The sequence below is a fragment of the Rhodamnia argentea genome, chromosome 5 (assembly GCF_020921035.1).
Source record: "Rhodamnia argentea isolate NSW1041297 chromosome 5, ASM2092103v1, whole genome shotgun sequence".
NCBI classification, from domain to species: Eukaryota; Viridiplantae; Streptophyta; class Magnoliopsida; order Myrtales; family Myrtaceae; genus Rhodamnia; species Rhodamnia argentea.
This window is the reverse complement of record NC_063154.1, coordinates 20,943,642-20,969,986: the sequence shown is the minus strand read 5'-3', so window position 1 is coordinate 20,969,986 and position 26,345 is coordinate 20,943,642. Positions and strand designations below refer to the sequence as shown.

General features: G+C 39.1%; 1 protein-coding gene across 5 annotated transcripts in view; it reads left to right on the top strand.

The window, feature by feature from the left end:
* Positions 1–463: 463 nt before the first annotated feature.
* Positions 464–26,345, top strand: part of LOC115737143 (phosphatidylinositol 4-kinase alpha 1) — a 33,093-nt gene continuing 7,211 nt past the window's right edge. Inside the window, exons 1-20 of one of the 5 annotated variants that reach the window (XM_030669132.2) lie at positions 464–1,690; positions 1,973–2,314; positions 2,424–2,585; positions 3,017–3,187; positions 3,319–3,477; positions 3,593–3,720; positions 8,020–8,326; positions 10,168–10,336; positions 10,483–10,700; positions 11,550–11,708; positions 11,813–11,995; positions 14,212–14,745; positions 14,897–15,256; positions 17,700–17,914; positions 18,874–19,057; positions 19,165–19,310; positions 19,400–19,550; positions 23,268–23,534; positions 24,951–25,028; positions 25,133–25,183. In XM_030669132.2, the coding sequence (XP_030524992.1) occupies positions 719–1,690; positions 1,973–2,314; positions 2,424–2,585; positions 3,017–3,187; positions 3,319–3,477; positions 3,593–3,720; positions 8,020–8,326; positions 10,168–10,336; positions 10,483–10,700; positions 11,550–11,708; positions 11,813–11,995; positions 14,212–14,745; positions 14,897–15,256; positions 17,700–17,914; positions 18,874–19,057; positions 19,165–19,310; positions 19,400–19,550; positions 23,268–23,534; positions 24,951–25,028; positions 25,133–25,183 (4,956 nt within the window). In that variant the 5' untranslated portion in view covers positions 464–718. Of the gene's footprint in view, positions 1,691–1,972; positions 2,315–2,405; positions 2,586–3,016; positions 3,188–3,318; positions 3,478–3,592; positions 3,721–8,019; positions 8,327–10,167; positions 10,337–10,482; positions 10,701–11,549; positions 11,709–11,812; positions 11,996–14,211; positions 14,746–14,896; positions 15,257–17,699; positions 17,915–18,873; positions 19,058–19,164; positions 19,311–19,399; positions 19,551–23,267; positions 23,535–24,950; positions 25,029–25,132; positions 25,184–26,345 lie in introns of all 5 variants that reach the window. The other 4 variants (XM_048279804.1, XM_030669134.2, XM_030669131.2 and 1 more) reach the window with 4 other exon arrangements.

Below are 26,345 nucleotides of genomic sequence, written 5' to 3'. Positions count from 1 at the left end.
TGAAAAGGAAAATAAAATTGAAGCTTCAACATGTACATTATTATTTGATGATGCAGATTATTTTACCTTACTTTGACATGAATATCATCCTTGGATAATTCACGTATAACTTTATTTTTATTTTTTGTTGTCCATCTTGCAAACTTAATAGATTAAAAGTCACGTAAGTAAATTTCCCGAAATTAATTCAACGAAAGCATCACGTCGAAGATTTTAATATAATCTATGAATTAAATTAAATATTTACAAATAATAGATCCAAAAATTATATACGATATGATATACTGGATCAAAATTCAAGATCAGGAGGTTTGAAAATTGGAAATACGTTTTTGCTTCCGAAACGCGGGGGATCCGATCCAATGCCCGAGAAATGTCGCAACCGTTCCAGATTCACGGAGAGCGAGAACAGCGACGACGTCGTGAAGGCTGTTAGGCGATAGAGAATGGAAACCATCGAAACTCTCACTCCCCTTCGCCATTAATGCCAAAGCTTCATTCGTCTCAGCGAGCCCCCCTGTTCTCCACCTCCCACCGCTGTCCTCCGTCCTCCGTCGACCTGTTGGCGTTCGTGCCGTGCGATCGCATTGCGACGTCCGATCTCTCCGCTTCGATGACCTGATCGAGCTTCTTCGACTCCACCTGCGGCCGCGTCTCGCCGTAGCGTCGGCCTCTAGGTCGAAGAGCCATTCCCCGAGTCCCGGGGCGCTTGGCGGGAATGGAGGCCTTGATCGAGCTTTCCGACCTCATCGCGCGGAATCCGGCCCAATTCGCCGATAAACTAGCGTGGATTTGCGGCAGATGCCCCCAATACGAGGCCGTCCTCGCCGGATCTCGTAGGGTTTCGCGTTCGCACCTCAATGCGGTTCTCGCCGTCGCCCGTTTCCTCTCCAAGTCTGAAGCTGTGCCCGATAACAGGCCGTGCTCGGTCATTATCGATTTCCTGCGCCTGATTCCCTCCTCTTTCGACGTTAAATTTTGGCCGCAGTCCTTCAATAACGACGCCATTGCTTCGTTCTTTACCGATTTCTTCGATTACCTCTCGAAAGGTACGGACTTGTGGCCAGATTTTGCCGCAGAGGTCGCTGCCTTCACCAGAGACAATGTGGTCGCGGCAGTTGGCTACAGTGGAGACAAAACCGCAAACTCCAGAGCTTTTCTGGTGGCTATCTCGCAGAATTTCCCGCCCGTTCTGCAGTCAGATGGCGATACGTTGGTGATATACCTGCTTGAGCAGCTGGCCTTCCCAGTTCTGCTGCCTCCTTCACCGCGGGAGCAAATGCAGATTAATTCGGAAACGTCGTCGGCACAGAGTTCGCCAATGAGTGTCAATGCAAACAATTATCACGGTAACGAGATTTCAAGTCCGAATGAAGTCAGTGGTTCGTCGAGTGGCGTGGCTTCGAGGCTTGTAGATGATACGGCAAGTGCCTCGTCCAGGGCGTCTGTTGCAATGAACGGAGGGAACATCGTGGGAGGTTACAGTAATGGGGGCGGAGTTGCAGCTATGTTCAGACAGCAAGTTGCTTCATTTGAGGAAGAGTCTGTTGAGAACCTGGAGAAGCAAGAGATTGCATATAGGTTGATCACCCACATTCTAGACAAAGTCCAAATTGATGATTCAAAGCTATTGGAGCAGGTGAGATTACTGGCAAGGAAGCAAGTCCAATCGATGCCTGCATTTTTGAAGGTAAGTTTTGGTGACGCGGTGCCCTTTCTTTTTAGACTTTTCTCTTCTTCTGGTAAAGGGCGGCCCCTTGGTCCTTACTACAATCTCATTATAAAATTTTACTTCTCTGTAAGAGCAATGGAGTGGATTGAAAGATAGATTCTTTGATAGTTTTATGACGGCAGTAGTTGGCGGCCTTTCAGGGTTGAGTTCTTGCTCTTGCTCTGGGTTTCCCAGTTTAAATTATTTATATGTTTTGATAACAGAAGTAGTCAATTGCTGAGTTGTTGGTTCCATACACAGATAAGAAAGCGGGACTGGAATGAACATGGTCCAACTTTGAAAGCCAGAATAAATGCAAAACTAGCAGTTTATCAAGCCATCACAAGATTGAAGATGAAGAGCTTACCATCTCTTGATTTGGATGGTAAAGCTGTAAAGAAGTTTTGGCTTGAGACTCTTGCATTATTCACTGAGGCAGCTGAGGCATGTTTAGTATCTGTTTGGAGAAAATTGAGGATGTGTGAAGATCTATTCAGTGCTTTGCTTACTGGAATGACTCAAATTGCTGTCAATAAGGGTGGACAGCAGATGCGAGTTTTGCTCATTCGCCTCAAGCACCTTGTACTGATTGCCTGTGCTCAGGTGCGTTCAAGAATGGAATTATGCCTGCTAGCATCATCCATTCACAATGTTACTCCAGTTGATGTGTTCATCCATAAAATTCTTTTTCTGGGACTACAATTTGCAGCAGGCTGATGCATGGGCCAGTAGCCACGGACCCATGGTTGAGAGTGTCATGAAGGCAAGCTGTGAAGTGATTGAATTTGGCTGGAGCAAGGACCGGGCTCCTATAGACACTTTTATCAATGGATTAGCGGGAAGTGTCCGGGAAAGGAATGACTATGATGAACAGGTTTGATGAATATCAGTGAGTGATTGATAAGAAACTCATAAATGATAGCTGTGGCTGCTGTACATGCTTCTTGTACATAGTTAGTTGATATTTGCTGGACAATACTTGCATGTAAGATATGACCATATTCTCCTTGAAATATTTGAATTTCTTAGTTTGGAGTCCACTTGAGTTTTTTTTTGATCTGTTCATCTGTTTTGTGACTGCATAATTCGATGATGCTCTAAGAAGTGCCTAAGTTCTCATTGTAGGGATCTTATCTGGAATTTTAATTACTGGTCCTTTTAACTTTTGGTATTCAAGTTCTGATTGTATGGATCTTACCTGGCAATGTCAATCACTCTTCAGTGTAGTGCTTCTTTCTGTATTTTTAAATTTTCTTTTTCAACTTTAACTAAATCTGTTTACATGTGTATGCAATATAATTTCAGGGTGGAAAGGAGAAGCTGGCAGTTCCTGTTGTGCAACTTAACTTAATACGCTTACTAGCAGATTTGAGTGTTGCTATTAGCAAGTCGGAAGTTGTGGACATGATACTGCCAAATTTTATTGAAAGCTTAGAAGAGGGCGATGCTTCAACTCCTGGTTTATTGCGGATTCGTGTATGGATCTCCTTTAGAGCGCTTATTTGTTAATTTGTAATTGGCATTTTACCCATAAGTTTGCTTTGTAAAACTGCAAGGATCCCTCGGTAGCCTAGTTTCTCAAACTTTCCTTTTGCCTTTTGCTGCAGCTACTTGATGCTGTGTCTCATATAGCGAGTTTAGGTTTTGAGAAGTCATTTCGCGAGACCGTGGTTTTGATGACAAGAAGCTACTTGAACAAGCTTTCAAGTTTAGGGTCTGCTGAAAGCAAAACATTGGCCCCAGAAGCCACAACAGAACGTGTTGAGGTCTGCACAGTTTCCCTTACTATTCTTTGCCAGTTGTACTAGGATTATCTGTCGAGTTTGTGACGTGAGGATGTGATTTACTACACGGATTTTGACTTATTCCATGGTGTTGTAGACTCTTCCCGCTGGGTTTCTTCTGATTGCTAGCCGTCTTACAAGTAGTAAATTGCGTTCAGATTTCCGTCACCGTCTGCTATCTTTGTGCTCAGATGTAGGCTTGGCGGCGGAGAGCAAAAGTGGAAGGTATGATTTTCCTCAAAATATATATGCTGGTAGCATATCACAAACAGCTCAGGCTTTGTAGCACAAATAGTTGAGGCAATGCTATACTTTTGTGTTACTTCTGATGTATAATATTGTTGTTTAAAAAATGTACCGATGTGCTTTACCTGAAAATTATGGAGAAAAATAGTTCTAATTGCATTTTAAGGAAGTGTAAATGTTTTTTACAAATGATACTTTCAGACCTTCATCTTTTGCTTTATTTTGCTCTTATTTTTTTGAGGAGGGGATAGGATTTTCTGATGAACCTTTGACATAACTTTCTGGGTCTCTAGACCACCCAAAAGGGAAAAGCCAACAATAACAACAAACTGAGATCAGTTATATGAATCCATTTATCCCATTGTGCTTGATTTTAGGTTTTATCTTTTGTAAGTTATGGAAGCTTTATATCATTCCTTTGTCTCCTCCCATGATGTTTTAGGCCTTCCTCTACTCTTTAATTGACTCTCCATGTCCTAATGTCACCTTCTCACTAGAGCCTTTGAAGGTTTTGATTTAATGTGACCCAGGTTAAACAAGCTTCTCTCGACTAGTCCTCAATCGGAGCCAGGTTCATATTATATTCAGTTCGACTTGTGTCTTTCCTGGTGTACAGCACATCCATTGAAGTGTTCTTTTCTTCACTACACTTATAGTCTGCACATGTTTGGTGCTTCTGGCTTCGTCCCATATTGAATAGTTGTTGTCTATAGAATTTTTCCATAAGCTTAAGTAGCAATTTAGTGGGTGCACAAAATACTATATGCACTTCTCCAGTTCAACCATCCTGTTTGTACTCTATGCACGAGATCTCCATCAGTACTTAATTGTTTTTCCCATAAAATATAAAATGGGGGCAGCACAGGACTTCCCAAGAGGTCACTTGTACTACTACCTTGGTCGAAGTAGGCTTAAGCTTAGCTTGAGAGATCTAATGAGATTTAGTGCATTGGTGCTAGATTTGGTGGAGTCCCAAATGAACTAATGTAGCCAAAGTAGCGAGCATGATTTGATGGAGAAATCGGAGAGAAAATCAATGATACCTCCGAATGAGTGAATGCTTTTAGGCAACACTAACAAAGCTTCCGAAGCATCATACTTAGGGTTTTCTAAGGATCAGACTTAAGAAGAGAATTGCGTAAGAGAATTCAAAGAAAAAACTTGCTGAATTTCCATGATTTTCATGAAGTTTTTCTAATTGAAAGAGTCACAATCATATATATCGACTCATAAAAAAATCTTGGTTGAACTAAGAACTTCTAAACAAGGAAGATGGTTGTATTGGAAAACAAGAAACATATCTATGGAGGAACTTTCTATCTTAACATACATCCTAATTTATCAAAGAAAAGAACTTTAATTATCATCTAAGAATCTATTCCCAACATAGCAACCATTGTAGATCTTCAAACCATGTATTAAGCATTTTGTATCATTTCTCTTTGGGTTGATGGAACTCTGTCCCCTGGAGTTTGCTTGCTTCTGCTCAAGACATGTTTTGGCCTTCTTGAAACCTTGACTTGTCTTTGGTGATTTGTAAATCTTTCGTTTGGAGATCTTCTTAGAAGTCTGCGCCTTTTTTATCACTTTATTCTTGTTTAAACCGATTCTTGAATTTTAGCAAGTCTTTGCTTTTGATTGTGTGATGCAGACTCCTTGGGTGTGATGCTTAGAAAACCCTAAATGTGATTCCTAGAAAGCTTCAAGGTGATGTTTAAATGAGCTACTTTTTTTTGGACTTATCGTATGTCTTGAGCTTGCCTTGAATTCTCAATCAAATATGTGCTCACTACTTCGGGATTTTTTTCCCTACATTGGATGGCTGAAACAGGATATCGGTATGGTGATTCTAGCGGAATAACAGGTAGAAATGTCAAATGTATCTGTAGAAAGATGAAAGCTAAGAGTACGTCTAATCCATGATAAAATTGGGTACAGTAGCTATTCCACAAAAATAGAATAGAGAATAAATAGCACTAGAATAGCTATTCAAAAGTTCTTTTTGTATAATTAAATGACTATTCGAGGACTATGTTTGGCTTTTAAGAATTTGAAAAGGAATAATCAAACTACTTTCATCAATATGATAATTTGAAGTTCAGTTCCATGTATTTTAGCCATAATTTAAAAAGGTTTACTTTAGAAGTTATGAATTTAGAAAGCACTTGTTTATAGTAGCCACAATCTACATTTGCATAATTTTACAAAGGTTAAATATATGATAATTTGCGAATAACCGTTAAATATATGATAATTTGCGAATAACCGTTGGCTGTGGGGGAGCAGCTGTGGCACCAGCTGCTGGAGGTGGCTGTGGTAGACTGGTAGTGGCGGCAATGGATAATTTGAGTGATGGTGGGGATTTGTTTTCAAGGGGGGGTTTTTTTTGTTGGGGGGCGGGGGTGTTTGTGGGGGCAGTGGGCATTGTTGGTAATGTTTCCAAAACTAGAAGAGATTGGCGATTCCATTAGTTGAACCGGATAACATTAGTCCAGTCTGACTATGACTGTGAAAGCATCTATGCTCGAAATTGGGATCACACTGGTGTCAACCCTTTTGGGCTGACCCAACCCGGTGGATCAATCGGGTACAAGACGTGGGGAATTTGCCCCCCATTCATCCTCCTCTAAGGCAATCAGGCAGCCCCATATATCTTATAGAATCTCTTTCTTTTGTTGTATGGTAGCTTGGAACAAGATTTTTACTATTGAGGATCTCAGGAAATGGAATTTCATTCTCATGATTAGTGTGTAATCATTCTGGGTAATCTATTTATTACTCTCTTCCTTTGTTGACTTTGCTCCTAACCTTTGGAATCATATCCTTAGCTTGTCTAAGGTGGCAAGGGTGCCAAGTCATGTCATTGTGCTTTTCCCTTTTTGGAATGCTTATGGAGGAGGCTCGATTTCTAAGAAGTTTTGGGGTGCTGCACCGCTCTGTGTCATGTGGTGCATAGGAAAGGAACACAGCAAAAGTCTTTTAGGGTTTAAAATATTGGGTTGCTTATGTATTGTGCTCGATTATGCGGATTCGGATATCTTGTTCCGACTTCGCTGTAGTCTTGTGACGTTTTCCTTTCTCTTTTGCTTCTCTTTCTTTCATGTACTTGAGTTTGCAGTTTAATAATGCTCTTTATTATATATCTGAAAAAAGAAGAAATGTTGGTGGGTCAACCAGTTCTGGAACCTCTCGGACATGAATAATAAAAGCATAAAGCTGCAACTTGCGAAAAATTCATCCAGGGTCCTGCTTTTGGAGTCACTATGTATTCACCACTAGTCCATACAATGGTCTCTGTAAACTTACTCCTTACTCCATTAAAGACTTACTATGTACCCACCGATGAAGCAAGCTTACTCCATTATAGACTTGTACCTGGATGCAATCCTGTGCTTGTCTGAATTATGATCACTTCCCTCAAAGATCTACTCCCATGTTTTTCAACTTGAAGATAAAATACTTAAATAGTTAATATAGTCGTGCATCAACTTGTGTTCAAGTGGTTGAACTGGTTGAACCACATACGGATCACTGGACCAGTTTTCTCACTGGCACGGTTCTAAAAGTATTGGTTGTTGGTGGAACTGGCGAAATGGTTAGGGTGTGATTTGAGTCACTGGTGATGGAGTGGTGAGGGCTCCAGGAGGAAGAGTGGAAGGTGGTGATGATGATGGTAAGTCGCGGGGGGGTTGAGGTAGTAAAAGTGGCAGTGGCGGCATGAGAAACGTAAGGTCGTCTGTGCAAGAAAATTCAAGTCATTCCTAGTTGGCCTGGATGAAAGCTATTCCCATGGGATCAAGAGTAGGCATAGCTATTTTTGCTAGTTGTTCTCGGTGAACTTTTCAATGAGTTGTTGGATAAACTATTCCATCAGGAATGGATGGAGAATACAATAGCTTCTACAATGTATCTAACATGCTGTAAGATATGCTTGTTTTCTTGCTTTTCCTCATTTATACGATATGATTGGAATTTGTTATTACGGCGACTCTTAAGACTTAAATTGCTAGACACCACTGTGATTAACTTTCAGAGCATTGTGATAAAAGAAAAAAGCCATTGTCAGAATTGGATATCTCTTTGTATTTTGTGTGCTAGTTCAATCTTTTCCTGCTTGATAAAATGGTGAAACTAGGTGAAAACATTGATATGGTGCCCCTGAAAAAGGCTTTCTTTTCGATTCTGAAAGCAACAGTAAGGATGGCTGATAGAATGAGACGATTGTTCTTCTGTGTTCCAAATGTAGAGAAGTTATTGATGCTAATTGTGATATTGCAGGAGCGGAGCAGATTTTTTGGGTCCTCTACTTCCTGCCGTTGCTGAGATATGTACAGACTTCAATCCATCGATAGATGTGGAGCCATCTCTTTTGAAGTTATTTCGGAACTTATGGTTCTATATAGCTCTTTTTGGTCTAGCACCTCCCCTGCAAAACACTCAAATGCCCAACAAATCAATGTCTAGTTCATTGAATAGTATGGGAAGCATAAGTTCAATTCCTCTTCAGGCTGTGGGTGGACCGTACATGTGGAATGCACAGTGGTCTGCTGCTGTCCAGAAAATTGCTCAAGGGACTCCTCCCCTTGTAAGTCAATCTTACTAAATTTGTTACCTCACCTGCAAAACCTTTCTCAGGATTCACAGTTTTTCTTGATAAATTTGGGGATTACCAGAAACATTTCCAGATTTTTCTTTTATCATCACAAGAAACAAGCATGCTTACAGATACCCAAAAATAGCTCCTATTATGTCTTTGACTTAATTTGGGAGCTATTTTATGAAGGAACCCTGCATGATAATGCCGCAATTAGGTTGCAGATGGATGCTGGTTCTTGTTTTTTTGTGATGTCTATCTTCTTTGATGCATTTGCCATATGTCAGGTGTTGCAGCCTTGGTGTGGTAGCGTTTCCTTCTTTTTTGTGGACAGTTTGAAGTTGTACCTTTGATAAGGGGACTGGAACGTGGGATACTCGTTTTTCTTAACTCATTCTTTTATTTACAATGATGAAATGGTTTTGAGCCAACAATATCTTATAGAGGCCTCAAAAGAAGAGGTTAGAGCACTATGAGAGTATAAAAATCAAATGATGGTTTGAACCTTCTAATCACACAAAGTTTGCAAGCATGTGCTTGTCAAAGATCTATTTAACCATCTCCATGGAACCATCAAGCTCACTACTTTTGTTAGCTTGCTCTTCATTGAGATCTCTACTTTTGCTTTAGATATCTTGGTGAATGAGGGAAGGAGCATAAGGAGAGATTTGAAGCTTGCAATTTGGTTGTGGAGTTTTTTCTCCGGAGGTGTAACTGGAATTTTTGTTGCTTATCATGAAATATCTTCATAACTTACCATCAATGAATAGTACAGATACACGATGATGATGTATGATCCATGTAAGGGTTGCTTGTCATTCCCTCCATAACAAGCAATTTCAATTAATGAAGAGGCCAATTTTGCATTTCTGAAGCACTTGTTTATATGTGACAAATCATGTTTTGCAATTTTAGACTGATTTTCTTTCCATTGTCTACTCTCTCGATAAAAGAAAAAGATTTTCATTGCAAGAATTTCCATTACTATATTAGAACTTAACAACTTTCTTTTTTATATTATTTTGCTTTTGCTTTTAATAAGGCTCTGCAAAGAAGTAGCAAAGCTAAGTTCTTTATGTGTAAAAGCACATTTGAGACAGAACACTGTAGAGGAGTGAGACAACTGGTGAATCTGCATTGGGACTTTTGTGCATTTTTTGGGTTGAGGCTTCTTGAACTTGTGGTTATGAAAGGAATTGATTTTGCAATTAAGTACGGGAACACTGATACTTGCTGCCACCCCTCTATCAAATTTTTTGCTAATGTGGAGTGAGAGAAACTTAAGGGCTTTTGAGAGTCTAGAGTCTAATTTCTTTGACGTAAAATTGTGGTTACCAGAAAGGGATATAATGCTGGATGTAGGGGTGAGCATGGTCTGGGTCACACGGCCTTTGCCAAAATTGTGGCCCACCCTGAACACTCAGTTCTGGGACTTTCGGTGGAGGCACTGGCCTGGCCCGGCCTGGTGGCTGGCTTGATGTCACAAAGTATTTTACTGCAATCCTAAGAAACTGAATTTGGCAGTCACTATTTTCACATGTTTTTAGGTCCATAGAGTGTTTGCTTAAAAGCAAAATTTTGTGAGTAATGCTATCTGCAAGAATATTATAGTGAGGTGATTAATTGCAGACTTGTAGGGCCTTTTTCAAATCTATTGGCTAAGCTTGTTCAGAAACGTAAAGTTTAGTGTTTCTGGTTCCTTGGATAAATGCATTTTCTGGTCTTTTCTTACTAAGATCAACTGCTTGACCTGATTGAACCTTTTTCCACATTTCAAGTAAATTTTCAATTCAACAACATTTAAAATTGACTCAAATTACTTCGCTGTCCAGGTGGTTAGTTCTGTTAAATGGCTTGAAGATGAGTTGGAACTTAATGCTCTCCACAACCCTGGTAGTGGTACAGGCAGTGGCAATGAGAAAGCTGCTGTAACCCACAGGGCTGCTCTTTCTGCTGCTTTGGGAGGTCGAGTAGATGTTGGAGGATTGAGCACAATTTCAGGTCAGGATAGTCTGCCCGTAACATTCACAGTTAACTTTGTGCCTGTAATTTAGGAATGTGTGATTTTTATTCCTCAGGTTCAAGATTTTGGTTGATACAATGTAAAATTATCTCCTTCTGAAACTTTTTTCTCACTTATTTTGCAGGTGTAAAAGCCACATATCTTCTTGCTGTAGCTTTTTTAGAAATCATACGGTTTAGTAGCAATGGTGGCATTCTCAATGGAAGCGACACCTTGACCTCTTCTAGTAGTGCATTCCGTTGTGTCTTTGAATACCTGAAAACACCAAATCTTATGCCTGCAGTCTCCCAGTGTCTGACAGCAATTGTCCATCGGGCATTTGAAACAGCAGTGTCATGGCTGGTATACTTACTTTTTCTGGAAATTGAGACTACCTTCTAAATTATTTATCTATTTAATTTAATCTTGTGAGAAGATCTTGGTGCTGCTTTTCAATAGATTGTTTCATTTTGTTTTTGCTTTCTTCTTGTGGAATTAGAAGTACACTAAATTTGTTGGTAGTTCCGATAGATTTATTTAATTTTTTTAGTTGCAACTTGCTTGTTGGTTCTAGACTTGTAGTTTTCTGCAAGACTGTTGTCTACAAAAAATTACTTGCATTGCTACCTGGGTGAGGTCTTAGACTAACCTTGGAAAAAGCAGGTTGGTTATGCTGAGGAATTAGAGTGACAAAGGAGAAGTAGAGAGCACTAAGGTACTAGGTGTATTAGGATCAGAGGTGATGCCATGTTTGATGGGGCTGTGCAGACATGGACTAAAATTTCTTCTGCCTGCCTTCTAAGCTGAAATGTTTTCTCACATCTTCAGGTTTCACGTTCCAGAGGAAGATTCTCATGAAGCCTAATCTAATTAGAAAGGCGAATAAGGCTAGCTTATTACTCTGAATGATGCTCTTGCCTTCTTTGGAAGAGCTATTTAATCAAGGATCATTATTCAGTATGATTTTGGATATCTTGGGAAAAGGCTGGGTTGTTTGTTTGATGCTTGTAATTATTCAGTGTGATGAGAAATTCTTCTATGTTAGTCAAAGTAGTGCTGCCCCTCTCTCTCAACACGTACACACAGATGCAGATCTATGCAGATGATGCGCTTTTTGTAGCATTCCGTCTGTTTGTTACCTATCTATGTATATCTGCCTGTTTATTTGTTGATCTGTAGGTGACTATTACTGATCCTTTAATTTGGGTTCAGGAAGATCGGATATCTGACACAGGCCTTGGGGCAGTGACACGAGATTCGAGTCTCTGTGTGCATACCTGTTTTCTCATAAAAAGTATGTCTGAGAGGGAGGAGTGCATTCGAGAGATTGCTGTTAACTTGTTAATTCAGCTCAGAGACAAGTTTCCACAGGTAGGTTGGTGGCGTAAAACTTTCTTTAATCTTTAAGTTCTGTTATGTTTGATTCTCTCTTTGTTTGCATGTATAGTTTAACAAACAGAATTGCACGCATGTAGGTTCTCTGGAATTCGTCTTGTCTAGATTCCCTGTTATTTTCGGTTGATGATGGCTCATCCTCTGCTCTTGTGAATGATCCCGCGTGGATAGCTGCAGTTCGGTCATTGTACCAACGGGTCGTTCGGGAGTGGATCATTAAATCTCTTTCGTATGCTCCATGTACTACCCAGGGACTTCTTCAGGTTGATCCTCTCATTGCAAAGAGCTACTCACTTTCATTTTGTCGGCAGTATTTATTGTAATTATTGATAACATGCTTCGAAATTCAGGTCTGCTGGTGCTTAATGAGCTAATCTGGCATTAAGAATCTTCATTATTTTTATTGGTGGTGGGGTGGGGAGTGGCTGGATTTTATTTGCAAAACGATTATTTCTAAATCATTTGAAGTACCTGCTTCACAATGCTCTTTTAGTGGGTGGAGTTGTCTGACCATGCCGAAGGTTGGAGTTTGCTCTGACTGGAGCAGACAGTAGTAAGGCATTAAATTCTATGCAGAAAATTTTGAAATTCCAATAGGTGTCCATATATGAAGCTTTTTGTCTGTGTTGGCCTTGTGCTGTGAAACTTAATTGCATTGCATAAACAAAGTGCCCAGCTCTTGTTTCTGTTTGATCCCCAAATAAAGTGCTCTAGTGGACTTCCTTTGAAGATGATCTCCGTTACCAGCAGCTAGTTGTCCTTATTTAGTTAGCAGTTGTATGGATGAGGTGGCTCCACATTTTGACTGTATCTATGTGTAATCCACTGTAGTCCCAATTTCTTCACCCCTTAAATAAGTTTCACTGTATTGATACAAAACCTTAGTATGCGTGACTAGTCAAATAGCAAAATCTCCTACTTTACTTGGAGGTTAGAGGGCATTTCTTATTATTATCCTTGAACGATAAAAGATTCTTTTAGGTTTTACTAAGGGAGTACCTCTATGCCATTGTTCTGTTTCAGAGATAGATTGTGACAGTTTAATCTTGCTGCTGTATTTGACGAAAAAAATAAAATAAAAAATTCTTGCTGCTGTAATATGGATGAAGATACAAGGCATAGACATTAAAATTGAGATTACGGAAGCTATCAGGCAGTTTAATCTTGTGTTGTAATATGGATGAAGATACAGAGCATGGACACTAGCATTGAGATTACGAAGTTACCTGGCCATTACATTATCACAGGCTTCAAAGTCTCATGATCACTGTAAAGAACTATCAATTATGAAAGTTAAAGGCTCTAGTTTGGCATGTTTGGAAATATAATTCTTCGTGTAAGTATATATCTTTGCACATGAGATACTTTCCTTGTGTATGTCTGATGGCAAGGTAAAACTGAAGCCTTTGGATCTATTGCTAATGGAGTTTCAATTTGGCTTGTTGAGAAAAATGTATGCGGACCCACTAAAACTGTAGGGTGATATATATAAAAGCATAATCTAGTAGATATGTCTGGCATTCAAAATAAATTATTCATGGAAGAAAGTGAGAGTTTAAATGATAATGAACTAAACATAGCAATATCAATTGACTAGATTTTGCTCTGAAAAGACAAACTTTATTGGTCCATACTTTATTTACTGGTCTCATGCCACACACCTTTTGCTGCTGCTCATACCAATTATCCATGTCTGGGTCTAGTGTAGTGAAAGAATGGTTGTCCTCATAATTACATTAACGATGATGTGTATTGAATAGAAAAGTTAACGGATGCAAATTCTGGAATTACAGTAATTAACCTGTATCATGATATGTACAAGTGAAGAATATTGAAATCATTCAAAAGAATAAAAAGCTTTCAAGAGTATTCAAATGAAAATTAATGGTTTACTCAATTAGGAAAAAGCATTTTTGTGCACTTGGAAGTCTAATTCTATCAATTGAGAAACACTTATGGTTTTTCACGATCCATATAAAACCATCTGAATAGGAATGGCATTTGCCTAGCTTCAATACTTAAAGAGAATCAGCATACCTATTGGGCCAGATAAAGACTCTTGGCCTTCTCTTCTAAATTTGAAAGTCGTCTAAAGGAATTCAATTGCCAATAAAATATTCAATAAGTCTCTTAAATTTTATTAATCATCTATCAAATGACAAAAAGCGGATATGTTGGTGCGCGAGCGCGAGTGTGTGTGGGTGGGAGGGAGAGTTGATTGGGGGACGAGGGTCTGAGGCAGATGGTAGCATTGTGCCAATAATCAAAAGCAATTGAGTCATTCGAGATGCTCATTCTGGGACTCTGTTGCTGCAGCTGTCATGGTTGTCCCTTTTTTATCTTGAGGACTTGGTTCCCCTGTTTTGAGTTTTGTTTCCTTCCCTTATACTAGGCACTTCATTAAAGTATGTAGTTGCATCTTGATATCTTATGTCTGGTCTTTATTAAACTTTTCTCTTTATTTGCATGTCCACCTTAGGAGAGGCTTTGTAAAGCAAATACATGGCAGAGATCAAGGCCTGCGACTGATGTTATATCTCTTTTATCTGAGATAAGGATTGGAACGGGTAAGAATGACTGTTGGACTGGCATACGAACTGCAAACCTCCCTTCAGTCATGGCAGCTGCTGCAGCAGCATCTGGGGCAAACTTGAAGTTGACCGAACCCTTCAATTTCGAGGTGCTCAGTACTGGCATAGTCAGTGCAACAGCGAAGTGCAATCATGCAGGGGAAATCACGGGCATGAGAAATTTGTTTAACAGCATTGGTGGATTTCAAACAGGCAATGCCGCTCAAGGTTTTGGATTGGGCTTTGGGATTCAGAGGTTGAAGTCAGGAGTGTTTACTCAGCAGATGCCGGCTGAGACTGATTCATTTGACAAGGTAGTGCTTACAAAATTCATTCAGCAACTGCAGCAATTTGTGAATGTTGCTGAGAAAGGCGGGGAAGTGGACAAGACCTTGTTTCGCCAAACTTGTTCTCAGGCAACAGCCTTCCTGTTGTCAAATATGGTACAGATATACTCCTCATTTTTGTCTGGGTTTTTACATAAATTGGATTCCTTCTTTTGCAAGATAATCTTATAATTAAGAATAGAGAATCAGTGATTTCAGAAACGAGAAGTAACAAGATAGCTATTTATTGCTTCATATGTATCTGCAGGATCTTGACTCAAAATCAAACATAGACGGTTTCTCTCAACTTTTGCGCCTTCTCTGCTGGTGTCCTGCCTATATCTCAACTGCTGATGCCATGGAGACTGGTGTTTTCATTTGGACATGGTTGGTCTCTGCTGCACCTACACTGGGATCTCTTGTTTTAGCTGAGCTTGTTGATGCATGGCTGTGGACAATCGATACAAAACGTGGCCTTTTTGCATCTGAAGAGAGGTACAGTGGACCCGCTGCCAGACTTAGGCCTCACCTTGCACCAGGGGAACCAGAAGCACAGCCTGAAAGTGATCCTGTTGAACAGATTGTTGCTCACAGACTGTGGCTGGGGTTTTTTCTTGACCGCTTTGAGGTAGGATGAGTGAATCTTTTCCTATGATGCTTTTTTTGTCCCATTCCCCCCAGTTGCCTGTTGTCAAGGCTCTAAATTACAGTCACGGTCGTAGAAGTGGTTGTGCTGCCGCAGTGGCGGATACGGGCATAGTGGCTTTCCAATAGCTGGTGGCGTCCATAATGGTCATAAATGCAAATATGATAGGGTAAATTAACTTTTGTTGCTTAAATAGAGTTGATGTTTTAATTTTATAGGGCTATTGTAGTGCTTTCCAACAAATCTAATGGTGTCAGAAAGTTTAACAATATGAACCAATGGATCTTGTTTGAATATCCCACATCCATTGCTTATCTATGAGGTTTAATGAGCCTCATATTCATGTAGTGTCCCTACATAGCTTGTGTTAGATATTCTAACATGGTGTTAGAGCCCGGTTTTGCCCTAGGTTTAGTTTGCGTGTGAGGCTCCTCCTCTGTCAATTTGCGATGTCACTGTCAATCCGGTTTGCCTCTTAGAGGGGGCGTTTAAATATCTCACATTGCCACTATGGGCCTTATGGTCTCGCTCCACCTATTAACTCAAGATTTTGTGTTGGACATTCTAACAAATTTCGATAGGTAGCAGTGAAGGTAATTGATTGCACTTGCAATTATGTTGGAGATCTGATTGGAAATAATCTGCAGTGATTAATTTCTTTAGGTACTAATTGTCTCATTTGTCCTTGTATTCAGTTATCATTCTCGACTTAATTTCACTGAAGCGCGTTCTTAGGCGGATGACTTCATATGGCATAGTGTTGTCATGGTTAGAGAAAAAGTACACTTCTTGAGGTGCATCAACACGCTTAGAGAATTGAATCGAAACTCTTTTTACAGCAATTATTAAGAAATTGATATTCACAAGATTCTTGTTTCCGAAAGTTGAAGTTAATGTTTTTTTGGTCACCGTTTCTTTCTCGTGAAGTTTACATCACTGAAATTGCAGTTTTCGATTATCATTTAAAGACTGCTATTTCTTAATTGTGGAGCTAGACATTGCATGTACAATTATTGTTTTTTTCAAGTTCAACAAGAATTGTCTTTCTTTTCATTGTCAATTAATGACTAAATGAGGAAGAAATAAATTAATGACCAAATAGTCAGTCAAAAGAACAGCACCAAGGCCCACCTACCAAAGAAAAATCCTAAGAACCGTCTTTTGTACTATCAATAATTGTGACAATGACTCTGTTGAAGTAACTGGGTTTCCATACTACTGTGAACTCGTGACAATCTGCCGTTTAGAAAGGCGGGATGTTTTTGCATTTTTTCCACCAAGAACCAACGGCAATGTGGAAAAATAAATCAAGGAACAAAGTTATTAAAGTTGATATTGTTCTGCTTCTATGCTAGCTTACTCAAATTGTTAAAAAATGATTCAGGTAGTTTCTCACTATTAATGTGGCCATAGTTCAGCGATCTGTCATGGTTGGGCCTTCCTAGTGGATGGCCTATCCTGTAGAAAGTTGTGGATGGTGGTATGAAATCTCTGAATGCACAATAGCGTTCTTTCTGTAATATTCTCTACTTGGGGTTTTGCCAGGAAACATTATAATTTGATTGCACATAAAAGCTTTTATTTCACCAGATGGTAGCATCATTGTAGGTCAAAGAACATGTAGCAGGTCTTCATGGACAAACAATGATTCACGTTGGTTGATTAACAATTCAATAATCACATTGCCATTCTATGGAGAATACACACATACTGCGTTTCCATATCAAAGCTAGGGAGAACATATGGTTGCAAATTAACCTATTAAAAGGTTAAGCCTGCATTACAATTGTTAAAATATCCGACATCACCTGTTTAATGGGTTTACTTGCAGCATATATTTGTAGTCACCCTCTACTCAACACCTTAAAGCTTTTGCCTTGGAAACTCTAACACGGTATCAAAATCAAGTCTAAATTCTTCATGCTCGATTTAATATTTCGTCTTGTGTGCGGTTCTTAACTATCTTGTTCCCTAACTGTCAATTTCAAATCGCTTGCATATATACACATATTCTCTCTCCACCTAATAATTGCAAGCTGTTAGGGTTGAAAATTCTGACAACGGCTATTTATAATAGTACTTTGCTGATGCAATTTTGATTTTGTTGTTTAATGTTTCTTCTTTCTAGTTGTTACAATTCTTTCTGAGTATTATTTTAACATTTAAAATAAGGTGTTGTTCAGGTAATTGGAAGCTCTCAGTATGCTAGTCACTTTGTGTATAAGTATATAGTCATACGTATGAGCACTTTTTTGGGCTTGAGCTCTTTTTAGCTTGCAGCTCTTCTTCCGAAAGGGTTGGCACCCCCTCGGTGCCTCATAGTGAAATTCTCTTTACTTCTCTACAAAAAGGGAAGACATATGTAACTCATTGCTCTAGAATGGAGCAGTTATTTCTTTCTCATTTGTTGTTTTTTGTTTTATAGGTTATTCGCCACAGCAATGTGGAACAGCTTTTGCTCCTTGGTCGGATGTTACAAGGAACTACAAAGCTTCCATGGAACTTTTCACGACATCCTGCAGCCACTGGTACTTTCTTCACTGTCATGCTTCTTGGGCTCAAGTTCTGCTCATGCCAGTCTCAGGGTAATCTATTTAAGTTTAGAGCAGGACTTCAGTTGCTAGAAGACCGGATTTTGAGGTGAGAACAGATTTTCCTCTACTGTGATATTTCTTTATTAAATTGAGACAGGATTTTTAAACTGTGCTGCACAAAGTAGGACATTTTAGTCTCTACCTGAAATTAATCTGTGAAGGAGTTCCTTGCATGCCTCCCTTTATGCGCGGTTGTGTGGCTTAAAGAGAGACTTCCTAATATGCCATATGCTGATGTGCTTGCTTAATGCATCTGTACTTTTACTTTAATGTCTACTTTTGAAACATAGGACAAAGTCTGGTGGTGATCCTAGACTCAATTAGATCAGACAAAATAATTTGTCATGACTATCAATTGCGATTTATGTGAATAGGAATCTGAGGATCCAATACAAGTGGCTGGTGCACATAATTTACTGATGATTCATTTTAAAGCATATATGTTTTCTAGAACTGTCAATGTTATGTCTAGTGGAGATTTTCATTGATGTCCTTTGCTTGAGCATTGTTATAAAATGACCTGTGATTTTATATGGTTTCGCACAAAAGTGTATGTATGTGCGTCTATGTGCATATATACATACGATCATAAACATAGGACAAAGTCTGGTGGTGATCCTAGACTCAATTAGATCAGATGAAATAATTTGTCATGACTATCAATTGCGATTTATGTGAATAGGAATCTGAGGATCCAATACAAGTGGCTGGTGCACATAATTTACTGATGATTCATTTTTAAGCATATATGTTTTCTAGAACTGTCAGTGTTATGTCTAGTGGAGATTTTCATTGATGTCCTTTGCTTGAGCATTGTTATAAAATGACCTGTGATTTTATATGGTTTCGCACAAAAGTGTATGTATGTGTGTCTATGTGCATATATACATACGATCATAAACTATATGAATTATTCAGTGCATGGTGTGCCTATATGGGTTGGTTTTCTCCTTTGAGTACCTCATCTCAAGTTCGAAGCGGAAATGACTTTTGTTAAATTTTTAGGGCTTCTTTGGGATGGTTTGCTTATGAGCCCGAATGGTACGAAATGAAGGATATGAATTTTTCCCAGAGTGAGGCTCAATCTGTATCCATATTTGTTCACTACTTACAGAATGAGCGAGTAGATTCTCCTCAATCGGACTTAAAGGGATCGGAGCGTGAAAATGGGAGCTCTTTATTTAAAGGGGTAGGTCACTCAACTGTGTGGAGAATCTTAATAATTGGTCCAACGCAATTTTTATGCTCTTCCATATTTCCCATTGATGGAGCTGGGTGCTGATCTCATAAGAATAGGGTGTGCAGAATGACAAATACCATCCTGTCTGGGGTGCCATGGAGAATTATGCTGTTGGAAGAGAGAAGAGGAAGCAGCTCCTTCTGATGTTATGTCAGCATGAGACTGACAGGCTTGAAGTTTGGGCGCAACCCACCAACTCGAAGTATTCCTCTGGTTTTCTTGTTAATCCATATTTTGCATATTTATATAGGTTGACCTTGTTCTCACTATAATATTTGCACTCAACATCAGGGAAAGTGGTTTTCGGCTCAAGATAAGCTCTGATAGATGGATTGAATATGCAAGAACTGCCTTCTCTGTGGATCCTCGTATTGCTTTGTCCTTAGTCTCAAGATTTAGGACAAACCCTCATATGAAGGCAGAAGTAACTCAGCTGATTCAGGTTTGTGAAGTTCATCTTACTGTAAATTGGCTAGGCAGACCTTATATATGTTGCAAAAAATGTTAAACATTGGATACATTGGACACATATTTCTTGAATCCTAAGCATGAGATGACTTAAATAGCATGTTTTCTCTGAGTAAGGGAGCCATCTTGTCGGTGTACTTACATCTGTCAGTCAGCATGGAACATCATGGGACCTTGCACTTAGGGGTGTATGTGGACCACGAAAATAAGAATTTAGAAGGCAACTCCAGCTTGACCTAGTATCAGTATTGTTTCTTGAACTCAACTTCAAATGATTTTCGGCATGCTTGAGATTGATCCCACCAATTTCTGGTTTTCCGTCAATATTGAGCTCTAGCTCAAGCTTGAACTTGCTTGTTAGTACAATAATCCCCAACTTAAAGGAAAAGTGAAAACTATAGATATTTTTCTACAATTTGAAGCTAAATGAGAAGGCAAAATCACTATTAATATGTAATTACAAAGTTTAATTAAACTGAAACAACATTGTGAAGGTGTCTCTTATATGCAAACTTTTGGGTGCACATAAACTATGCATAGAATTTCATGATATAGGAAAGTCCAACTGCAACCATATTACAACTGAACGACACTTAAGCGTTAAATCCCCTAGGACTGCGAACTCAGGAGGAGCTTGACCTCAATAATCTCCTTTGAGAATGTGCAGCCCAATGAGGAAAAACAAAGGAAAGTAGCGGTAACATATGACTACTAACTTACAGGAGGCAGGAAATAATGATCTCAATATGGTACCCTGAGTATCTTGATTTTCTTATAGCTTAAAATGAGTACTGGAGTACTTGATTAGGTCGCAACCCACACGAGTCAGGCATCAGCAAGCTCGAGCTTGCCCAATATAGGATGAGTCATCACCTAGCTGCCTCGAGTTTTTTGGCTCATTTATAGTGGACTTGACTTGTTGGGGCTGGCTATGTGGGTCCATTTTTTATACTCGAGTCCAGTTAGAACATGGCTTGTTAGTTGATTGTGTTAGGCGGGTTGACATGAGTTTGACATGAACACGACCAACATGAACTCAACATCCTAATTTGCATTGTTGTATTTAATCTATTTAGGAATTGTCATTCCTAACTTTATTTCAGAAGCCCAACTTGGACATGGGTTCCTGGCGGTTGATACATTAACCTTGCTACGACCTTGTAGAACCTCTAGAAACATATAACTTGTCATTATCACTATTACTAGGGTTCCCTGTACTTTTCCCTTCTTAATATTTGCCAACGAAAACAGATTTTGAAATACCTGTGAATCACACATGTCAGTGTTGTCTAGTTTCTAACAGAAAGTTCAAAGCAACTCATGGGGAACTACATGCCACAGACGACTTTACTTGACACAAAGTCCACTATGTCATGGCAGCCTTCACTTCTCTCTCTCTCTCTCTCTCTCTCTCTCTCTCTCGATCTCGACACATACACCCCAAGCTTGACGTGGGGAAGGTTTGTCTAAAAGAAATGACTTAATGACAGAGAAAACAAGGGCCGGTTAAAAGTGAGGGAGTTTTAAAGTCATTTGATGCCACACTAGAGCGTATAAACAGTCTCTTTTGGTTTTCAGGATTGGGTAGGAGACTTAATACTCAGATATAATGGATGGTATAGCTTAAGGCTGTTAAAACAATGTGACTGCTAATACGATCATCAAGATCTCAAATATTGAAATGGACCTGTAAAAGTGGGAAATCCTAACGCTTCATTCTTCCACCTAATTTCTAGCCCTAGGCAGTAAGTAAAGTGGGATTCTACATTTTTTGCTTCTCCCACTTGTTTGCTCTGGACTTTAAAGAAGAGAAAGGAGGCATTCATCAGCTTAGGAAGGCCAGGTGAGATTCTATTGTATTTTGTATGGAAGGGAGCATGATGAATTCCGACTTTAGGAGCTCATCAGAATCCGAGCCTGTAGAATCTATGGAGAATGTCCATCTTTAATGGATGTTGTTCTCCGATGTCAAATTGATGGAATTTATCTTCGGTGGCCTTTTCCAATTTTGGGTGTTCAGCCATAATTAGTCTTTTTCTAGCCATTTTGTAGGTTTCCATGGTAATTCTAATTGTAGTGGTCTGAGAGAATAAGATGCTGCTCCCACTCCCTCTATCTTTCCTCACGTTGCTAATCTTCCCCTCAACGATAGGCTGAAGGTGGCAGGTGCAGAAGGAAGAAACCTAAGAGAAGTGTGTGTCTTGTTTTTTTTATGATCTTTATCTTTTAAGCTCAACACAGGGAAGTGCCCTCGTTTTTTTCATCCCTGCAGCTTCCCAAATTTTGTGTTGGCTACATGGATAGCCTGGAAGAATTTCAGTCCATGCTATTAGCCTGGAATAATTTCGGTCCATGTTGTATTAGTAACCTAGTTGATATTGAATAGATATTTGATACGTCCAATGGCAAATGTATGTTATGAGGTACACGAGAAGTCTAACCTTCAGGAGGAGTTTATCTCGTAATCCTTTGTTTAGAAATCACAGATTGAAACTTGCGCCATGTTAGTTAATACATCTCTCTGGACTTATCTGGCCACATCAATTTGACATGTTTCACAGATTTAGCAGGTTTCTGCACGCTCCTATGGTTTCATATCAATGTGCATTTACACGTGGCTTAGGCATCTTCCAATAAGCACTTGTAACTTTATAAAGTATCGCAATATGTATGCCAACCAGGTACCAGAAAATTTTGGAGCATATGTATAATGAGATAGTCAATTTTAATCTTGTTTATTCCAATGTTCCACCAAATTCAAATGATGTACGAATAATATGAAGCATCATTAATTTGTGCTAGTCATTTTCTTATCATATTAGCTTATGTGAAGTTGCCTCCAATTACTGGAGCCTCATAAGAAACGATTGGAGATACAAACACCCTACACACATTCTCCAATAAAAATATAGATGCTTTTAGTGGGCATTTCAATAGGTAACTACATTTGAGAGATACTGATAATTGCATTTGATATGATGACACGCATGCACAAAGTAGCTGTATTTTCCTAGCATATGGCCAAAGCAAGATATTCATTAACAAGTTGAAAGATGTTTAACCTATGTGTCGCATCTATGATACTTGATTGTTGTTTCAAAATAAACCTCAGTTAATGTTAATTAATTAGTCTCGAAATCTTATTATGAAAAAGTAAGCCAATTATGTTAGCTAATAGTAAAACGAATTATGTCCATCTGGTAGATCTCAAATGCAACTTAGTTGGCTGTCCTTTAATATAGTGCTCCGAGCTGGACATTTTCAGGCACGTCAGTATCTTTGCTGAAACTTCACTTATTTTACTTATATATTATACATCATGCCATGCTAATCGCCAATTTTGTTACAATTTCTTACTCTAGTTGGCTGTCGTTTCAACATTGTAAGAACTAGGAGGAACAAGGGTAGATGGGCAGAATTTCTCCACATTTTCTTTCTTTTGCAGATGGTCTTTGCATTGCTGGAGATCTCATTTATGCTTTGTAGTTTCCCATTGAAGTCATGTATTTTATCATGTCTATTGAGTGAGTTCATAGGTGCTAGGATTGTTGGCTTCACAGCCATACTAATCTCTACTCCTTTAAATGATGATTATTTCAATTTATTACTGGCCTCTATTTTCCCTTGTTTATATATCTAATGGTCTTTCTCTTGATTTGCTGCCTCACATACTGCAATTTTTACCTTGCAGTCACATATATTGGATGTGCGGACCTTACCTGAAGCATTGCCATATTTTGTCACTCCAAAGGCAGTTGATGAAAATTCAGTGCTTCTGCAACAATTACCCCATTGGGCTGCTTGTTCAATTACACAAGCTCTTGAGTTTCTTACTCCTGCATATAAGGGTCATCCACGTGTCATGGCCTATGTTCTCAGAGTTCTAGAGTCCTACCCCCCTGAGAGAGTGACATTCTTCATGCCACAGCTGGTCCAAGCACTGCGATACGATGACGGGGTAAGCAGATAATAGCATATCACTTTGTTGGTCGTCACATTGGGTTGGATTTAGCAGATCAGACCAAACACCACAGTAGGGAATCTAATTGAATTAAAGTGTTGTTTAAGACCTGTCTTAGTATATTGGGTAGGATAAGAAGTTTTCAGATTCCTTGTTGCATAGACTATCCCATTTCACATAATAACTGCAACAGGGGGAATAAACCTTTTGTGGGCACCAGGTAGGTGCCAATGTATGGAACAGGTAAATGCTTTACATATTGGAACAAACCTGTAAGCAAATATGAGGTGGGACAAAATGAATCAGAATTAACATAAAATGTTTAATACATTAGACAAGAAGAAAAGCCAAGAGTTCCTTTTGGCAAATAGAAGCAGAAGGGAGAGCATATCAGAGAACAGAATAGGAAGTCCAGTCTTTTCCCTTTGGCTCTTCTTTGCAAACGCATCTACCACTATCATGGACTATGGTGGCGTCAACTTTGAGTTGCACCACACAGATTTGCTGCCACTGTCCATGGTGAGTCAGTGACAGCAAGTGGTGGAGTCTCGGCGAGAGGATTAGATTTGGTGGGTGGTAGTGATAGTGGATGGTAGGCGTGTTGATGATGGCTTGTGGCAGCGACAAAGGGTGGCCATGGTAGCTTTCTTCAAGTTGATCATGAGAGAATGGAAAAGAAAAAAATCAGGCAAATCACTCCACTTGTTTTTTTCTTGTTTAAAATTTTCTGTAGGCTGATTTAGCACCTACTCAGCCACACATTGGTGCTAAATGTCCTTAAATTGTACAATAAAAAAGTCACAACCATAAACCTGGTCATATCAGATATTTTCATTAGCTAAAACCAACGGACTTACCAAAGATACTTGATTGCACACTTTGACAAGTTTTGGGACTCAGTGGCATGATGTAGAACTTTAGGACTCAATTGGAAAATGGTGAACCTCATTTGTGGAGATTGTCACCTATACTGTTTATTGAGAGAGGCCTGCTTTTGAGCTACTGACGACTACGGTTATTTGCACTGAAACTGCGAGAAAACCTTTGTAAAGACTAGTGCTAAATGTTGGAATTGGAAAGCAGCAGGCTGGAAACCATATTACTTTGGAACAGGAAAGCAATTTTTAAATCCACAATCTGCGGCTTGTATTTCTTAACTTAAAAGCAATTGACATTAGCTGGAAGTATTGAGAGCAAGCTACTGAGAATATTTCCAAGCAACCAGTAAGGTCTCTTGTTTCTCCTAAAATGGGCAGATTTATATTGGTGTGAGTATATATTTTTCGTTTTGAAATTTTCGTCTAGGCTGGCTGAAGTGCAGATTATTTGAAAGACACCCATCATGAGGGATTTGCATTTGGTATGGTGAACTTCATACTAACTATTTATGTGTGATTAACTGCTATTTTGCAGAGATTAGTGGAGGGATATCTACTAAGAGCTGCTCAGAGAAGCGATGTATTTGCCCATATATTAATATGGCATCTGCAGGTTTGTGAACGTTAATGCTTTCTTTTTCAAAATCGTGTACTGGAATCAATTAAGTATGTTCTTGTCATGCTTAATATTTTTTATAAGCTGTGATCAACTGGCAGGGCGAGACTTGTGCATCAGAACCAGGGAAAGAAACTCTTGTTTCTGTGAAGGTGAAGCCATGCCTCCTTCCTTTTATATATATTTTCCATGAAAGTCCAACTTATGAAATTGTCAATTAGGATTCTCTTATGTCTGCTCCCACAGCTTTTATTGAAGAATCTCTAGAAAAAGAGGTTCGGCTGTTAATAACTAACTTAAACGATTGACAGTCCATTATTTATTTCAAACATTCTGAACTAATTTAAAACTATGAGAATTGATGAGAAGCGTCGTGAAGATATCATAACTAAAATCTCTATTCCTTTTATATCTGCATTTCTAAAACATTAGATTCACTAGAATTGAGTGCATGACCGACTTTCAGACTGTACATGCTTTCGTTTGTTTTCCCAGTGAGGGATGATGATCTTGTATTTGGCATTTTAATCATTTGTGCTTGCAAAACTCTGTATGATATTGTTTAGTTTGTAGCATCTTATTGTACTGCTGACATTTAGATTTGCATATCCTAACAATCAGGAAGACAAAATTAAATTTTAATGTTGTCCTGATACATGACTCTGAAGAAAATAGTACAGGCTTTTAGTAATTTAAGATGGATTGGTGAGTTTTCAAATTTAAGTGGACGTTTAGTGTAATTATCATTTCTTCCTTACTAATATTCCCTTCAAATAATCTTCTGTATGATGCTTAATTCAGACAAGTAGCTTTTCCGCGAGGATGTCCTGTGTAAGGTAGTATTTTGGGATCTAATTACTTTGGTTTAAGTGACTGGGTTTGTACTAGGGGTGTCAATGGTTCAATTTGGTTTAGTTTGTCCAAAAACTGAATCGAACTGAACCATTAAGAGGTAAGTTGGAACCAAACCAAACCTTGCCCTGAACTGAATATGAACCGAACCAAAAATCCAGTTCGGTTCGGTTCAGTTCAGTTTGCGGTTATTTCAAATTTTATTTTATTTTTTCTTTTTTAATGAAAACAGCAAGAATAGAATTAAAAAAGTAGAGAGTGCGCATCATCATCAGATACAGACGTGAAGACGCATCTTTTCCAGCCTGACACATGCTTTTCTATCCCCCCAAAAAACCACAAGACACCCTCACTCACTTATTTCCCATGATACCCCCATCCTCCTCCCCCCCCTCTCTGTCTCTTCTCTGTCCTCCAGCAGGCCCCTTGCCTCAAAACATTGTCTCCGACTTCGTCGCCGCT